General features: G+C 38.3%; 1 protein-coding gene across 1 annotated transcript in view; it reads right to left on the minus strand.

Moving 5' to 3' along the window:
- Nucleotides 1-5,532: 5,532 nt before the first annotated feature.
- Nucleotides 5,533-6,460, minus strand: part of RAB5IF (RAB5 interacting factor) — an 11,000-nt gene continuing 10,072 nt past the window's right edge. Inside the window, exon 4 of the mRNA XM_072403707.1 lies at nucleotides 5,533-6,327. Coding sequence (XP_072259808.1) covers nucleotides 6,286-6,327 — 42 coding nt within the window. The 3' untranslated portion in view covers nucleotides 5,533-6,285. The remainder of the gene's footprint in view (nucleotides 6,328-6,460) is intronic.

Below are 6,460 nucleotides of genomic sequence, written 5' to 3' on the forward strand. Positions count from 1 at the left end.
ACAGGGTAGGGGGAGCATGACATACCACACCAGGTATTTTTGGATTTATTTTTTCAAGGAATGTCCCCACAACTGGTTAAAAAAGACCTTACAATAAAAAAAACTGTTCCCCTATACAAGACAGGAATCTAGAGGCTCATAGATATAACTACAGCATCCTCCACAGCTGGTTCTGATAGGGAAACCTAGGACACTTTTTACATAGAATACTGATAGTCACCCCTCCTCCTATTCCTTGCATTACTTTTGGGCTATCACTAAAGCTTTTTCAGCATGTTCCAGAAAAGTCTGGCATTTGGAAAGTGTGGAAAAGTTTAGGTGGCTGCTGCATAAATGTGCAGGAACCTTAACCTGCAGCTGTTGTATTTGTGAGGTAAGAACCAGATACTTACACCCCTTATTATGAAGAATGTTGGCAACCCAACGGTATCATACAAAAAGCCTGATTTATTAAAGCTCTCCAAAACTGGAGAAGATACACTACCATGTAGAAAAATTGGATCCAGAAAACCTGTAATTGATTTCCTAAAAATCCTTTACTATTATTTGGCAAATGTTTTAATGCTGGACCAGATTCATTCTAGAATTGCTGGATCAACTGGGTTCTTTAGTGATACTATATCTTCTCCAGTCTTGGAAAGCTTTTATAAATCAGGCCTATTGGGTCTATTGGGGCATTGGGAACCTTCACATTTCCGCGGCTGCCCATGATAACCCCACCCTGAAAAAATTGGTTGCTTAGATCGCACCTACTGACTTGTATGCTTGTTTCAGCTCAATGATTTTAGGCACAACTAAAGGTTTCAACAATTACTAAATCCATTTCCTATGTGATTTACGAAGTCTTATAAAGAAAACCTTATTTACCTACCTATTCTAAGCCAAATTCTGCTTATATTTTGATTCATATACTCCCTCTTATTATGCTGCCGGTTCAGGAAGCAATGGGCAGGTTTAGGGTGACATATAGCAAACAATCTGATTAGTCAGATTGTCAATCCACCTAATCCAGTCTTCTGTGATGGTGTGGTAACAATGCTGCACTACTCCAGGATTCAGAGCAGAGTTGCCACTCTTTTGTAGGCTGTGCCTGCTTGCATTACAGGGGTGAGAGAATGCTGCAATGGGTGATGCCTTACAATCTGCTTGTAGTATCTTTATACTTCTTTAGATGGTAAAAGTAAAATTAATTGCACAGGCATTAAAAGTCAGATTGCAATGCGGATATTGAGCCTCAGGATGATTATTGACCGAATGTAACTTGTGTGTTAGGCTTTAAGTATCATAGTAATTGGATGAGTGTAACAGCCAGGCAACTAGTATATGTGCTGTAAGTCAGCAATGGCTGACTGCTTTTGCACTGTTTTCCCTTAACATAAGTTCTTAGCTGCTTACTCATTATATAAAAGAACAGAGAATATAAATAGCTGTTTGGATGCATTGCATATCAAAGGACTTAATTGATGTTTGCATCTCCAGTCATGATGATTAACAGATGTATTGTATAATTACACCTCTATAGTAATTTTTACCTAAAACTGGAGCAAAGGAAAATTACTCTATTGCTTGTGGCATCAAAAGCTCCTACCCTATTACATCAAATCTAAATTCCATGCGGATATACTAAACAATAATGCAGTTATCTACCTTTATCAGTGTATCTATTATCATAACAAGTGTATATACATAAAAGAATACAAGTATCCAAATTTAAAATGGTATTACCCTTTTATGATCTTAAGCAAAACTCTGGTTGGGGTTCAGGGACAATCAGGTGTGTTGAATGTATTTGTCATGTTGATGAGGAGAAAGCAGCACAAGTGTCTCCTGGTCTTCAGCAGAGTACCCCGAAATAGGTGATGGGCCGGTGACCCTAGTGGTCACCAGATTATTTTACTGCAGGGGGAACACCATGGCCCCCAGAATCGCTCTACCAGGGGCAAGCTGGACAGGGAGCCTTGGTGTATGGACAGCCAGAGATCAGATACCAGGGTTGAGCCGATGGCAAGCAATACTCATAGTCAATACTCAATGAGGTCAGCGCAGGCAGCTGGCAATAAACACAGTCAAGATGAACCAATGTCAGGGTGGGCAATAATTGTAGTCAGAACAGACTGGCATCAAAGCAACTAAAAGCTAGGTAAGGATCAAGCCAGGGTCAGTATCAGTAAGTCAGACAGGCGGAATATCGCTGGGCCAGTAGCAGAAAAAAGTTTAGGATCCAATAACCAGAGCCTGGAACTAGGGTGATTTAAATAGGATTAGCAGCCAAAAGAATACAGGATTGAATCCAGAAACAAATATGCTTATTGACTGCAGCACACACTCCTAAACCCTCTGCAGTGTCTATGCAGGGGATGCCAAGAAATGTGAAACTTCACGGGTAAAGGGAGGCCGGTGATGCTTCAGGTTGCTAAACAGATAATCTGCAGGCGGCGTAGTAACACACAGGCTGGGGATGCAGAAGTTGACCAAGCTGTAATACTTACCTTCAGCAGAGAAAAGTTGCAAGAGCATTCAATATTATGGCACCGATCTGCATATAAATTCATATTGCCAAAGTAAGAAAATCAACAATTTGTTTTCTAATTTGCATAGTCAAAACTAAATCATTCTCTAAATTCTAAACTTTTAAAAAAGCTCTGGTTAGCTAGTTGACTTTGGATTTTACAAAATTAAATTGCGTCTGCCTATGCGCACTTATGTGAATCACAATATTATGGCAAGCAGACTACAGATTGAGAAGTACAATTTCTGCTGCAGCAAAACTCCCAAGAAACTGTGACTCGACCTATAACTACCCACACCATTCACAGTAAGGTAAGCCGTTAGTTATGATAAACAACAAAAGACTAAATAAATTGCATTTGTTACGTTAGTAAAAACTACTATGATTACTAATAATCAGCAAACACAATGTTTACTTGTTCCCAAGAATTTCCCCGTTAGGTAAATAACAAGGCTGTAATCTTTTCACCAACGAAAACAGGAGAGTTTCCCAATCCTATCACCGCGCCCTGCATTAATTAAAGGGCTCACCCACAATCACTTTTTGTACTGTGCTTTTTTTCTAAGCTGACCTTGGCTCCCATGAGGAAATATCCAAATGACATGCTTGACTTGGAACATTTAACCTATTTGTAGCTCCAGCAGTTTTACATTTTAGGTGCAGGAAACAACTTAATGGCAGGTGGAAGTTTAAAGGACCTAACTAGTTTAGTTGGTAAAATGAAGAATAATGTAAAAATGTTGTATTACTTTAGGCTGGGTCTACATGGACGTTTATAAAAAACACATGTATACTTTCGTACTGCATTTTTATGCTTTTATTAGCGTTTTAAACATTGATGCCTCAAGGAAACGTCCTGGTGTAGATTAACCCATTGGAATGCATGGGGATTTCAAACATGGGCTTTAAAAGCCTCAGGTTAAACTCTGGGGAAACCGTCTGTGTAAACTAAAGCGGGGTACACACTTCCATTTATTGTTGTAAACGAACGACCGATCGGCCAACCAACAACGCTGACAAATGAGGATTGTCATTGGAAATGAACAACCCGTCACAGCGGATCTGATTGGCCGATGATCGTTCACTATCGTGTGTACAATCGTTCAGTGATCGTTTCTGCAATACACTTGTCACTCCCTGCATCGTTCAAACGATCGTATCTAGCGTGTGTACACTATTAGTGGAATATATTTGAACGATCGTATCGTTACAGCTTGTACAGAATTGTGCACACGATTGTTCAAATACAATTGTGCATAATCGTTGATCGGTTGTAATCATTCGTTTTCTAGCGATAATTATTGGAAGTGTGTACGTAGCTTAAGCCTTATGTAGATATAAATCGTAGTTTGCTAAAACACTGTGTATCATTGCACTTGTCTTGTTTTTGTAAATAGCTTTTCTTTACTTTAATGCTGGAATTTTCAGGTCATTGCTTTGAGAAGACTTCGTGAAATTGGCATGGTTTTCTATATTCGCTACTGGAAGTGCAGGTGACAGAGTGCAATAGGAGAGCAATTGGTACTCATGGACTGACCATTGTCACCCCATAACATATATAGTGTCTGATTAAGCAACTAAAAGCTCACCACACTTTACTTCAATTAAAGTTGCAGATTTAAAAGGACCATTAACATAATAATGATTAAACATATCAAAGATAATTGGGTTTTCATCTACACGAAGACATCTACGCCATTCATAAGGGTGTTTTATTTTTGGAACGTGGATAGTAGAATGTACAGTGCAAATTTCCTATAATCCCATAAAAACCTTGGGTTCAGATAATTAAACTGAATTGTGTATTCAGACCATTAACTGTTTATTCTAATACTGCTAAAGTCTGTAGGATATTCTCCCCAGATTTTTTTAAACTGGAAGAAGCTGTAGGTGGGTGGCAGCCTCTGTATTGTGATCCAACTTTCAGTAACCACCTAAAAACAGCCGGGTGGTTATTGAAAAGTGCCAGGTGGTGATCCCAGCTAAAAGGGCCTGGGGAGAGCACTGCTGTAGGTTGCCATTTCCTTGTGTGCCCCTTTCCCCGGGCTGTTCAGAATCATGTAACCTTTAGCCTGCAGGTGATGGCATGCCTTAGTTTATTGTTGTAATTTCTGGATACAATTACAGTAATAAAAAAATAGATACACTTCTGTGCCTATAATAAAGACACAAAAAAGGTTTATTTATACAATGTACCAAATAAGTAATTATAGAAGGGGTTCCCTAATGACCTAAAACCTTAAGAAACACTGGCTGTAATCTTTAGAAATAATGGCCATTTACCCGGTCTTTGTCTCACAGACTAGCTGAACATGGGGATCAGCTTCAGCACGGCTTGCTTCAAACAGAATTCAGGTAATGCTGTTTAGGGTTTTTGTTTTTATTATCTTTATCTTGTAGTTCTGCGAATACCTGTGACCTTTGTTAACATGACACATTTTTATGTAAGGAGTCATGGTTGGTAAATTGGCTGCTAACCAGGTTTGGACTACAAACAAATCTACTTATCTTCATCCCCATTATATGCATTATATAGGCAGCACATGGCTCAGTGGTTAGCACTCTGGCCTTTGCAGTGCTGGGTCCCAGGTTCAAATCTCAGCCAGGCCCCTATCTGCATGGTAAGATAGCATTACTATACTTGCCAATACAATTCATAGCCAATAACATCTAACACTGCCATCACATTCACAGAATGTTTAGCTGCATTGTGTTAAAAAAAGCAAATAGATTACATTCTTGTTTTTAGGTATATATATATATGCTTAATCTGAATTCAATGTACTGTATTTCACTGCAAAATAGGAACACACAGCTCCACAGTGGGTCATCAGTAGGAGTGCTCATCTTTAGTCTTACCTGAAGCCCAGCTAGTCCTAGATTAAAAAAATTCTGAGGCGAATTCTGATCGGGTTACATCTAACAACCTCATTTACTTCTATATTAAAACTTTAGTGCCTGGTGAGAAGTGCTCTGTACGTTACACTTCGATTTATACAAATAACCACAAAAAGAATCCAAAGTTCAACAAATCAGATCTTTAATTGTAAAACACATTCATACCAGGTTAAATAAAGTCTTGTTCCAATACTGTTTAGCTTTCCTGGGCAGCAAAGCTTGATCCATATTTCCAATTTCCAATATTGGAAATGCAGTACTGTGGTGGAAAGGGGTAGTATAATACCAAAATGTCATAAAACAGTAAAAAATGTCAAAAAACAAAAAAAAATCTATTTGGACAGGCTAATCAGTTACATGGAAGTTGGACAATCTTTTAGCTGTACATGGTTCATACAAAAGAAAAGCAGAAGCTTTTATAACTGAAAGCCTGGTCAACCCTTAATTAAAATTTTCAGAGTTCTGATCTTGCTGCTTGAGCATATACCCTTATTGCTAAGTCCATCCAACATCCCAGGCTGTTGTCATAAGAAAACCATGGACATGCTTCTGATGTCACAGTAAAAAAACGTCACCTTTCCTTTGAGATAAATTAAAAAAAAAAAAAAAGAGAAACAAAAAGTGTGTGCCAGCGAGGCAATGGAAGTAGATTCAGGAATACTACTCCACATACATTTGGCGGTGGTCAACACCTGCAGAATGACAGGGCTAGGGAACAACTCACTGGTATTTTAAGAAAAAAAAATGATTTGCCTGTTCCCATTCGCCATCAATGTTCTTTGTAAGTTTTGACGGTTTTGTATTAAAAATAAGATGAATCTTTTTATCCATTGACAAAATGAAGGAAATTTGGCAAAAGGGACATTAGAAAATCACTGTCAATCAAAATGAATAGCTGTGTAAAAAATGACCCAGACAACCTATAAAAGAGAAAGAAAAAGAAAGTGGTCATTAATACGTCACTAGAAATTAATAGTCAATATGGCATAATACATGCTAAATTATATATACCGTATTTTTCGGACCATTAGACGCTCCGGACTATAAGACGCA

Source organism: Pyxicephalus adspersus, chromosome 3, assembly GCF_032062135.1.
Source record: "Pyxicephalus adspersus chromosome 3, UCB_Pads_2.0, whole genome shotgun sequence".
Taxonomy (NCBI): domain Eukaryota; kingdom Metazoa; phylum Chordata; class Amphibia; order Anura; family Pyxicephalidae; genus Pyxicephalus; species Pyxicephalus adspersus.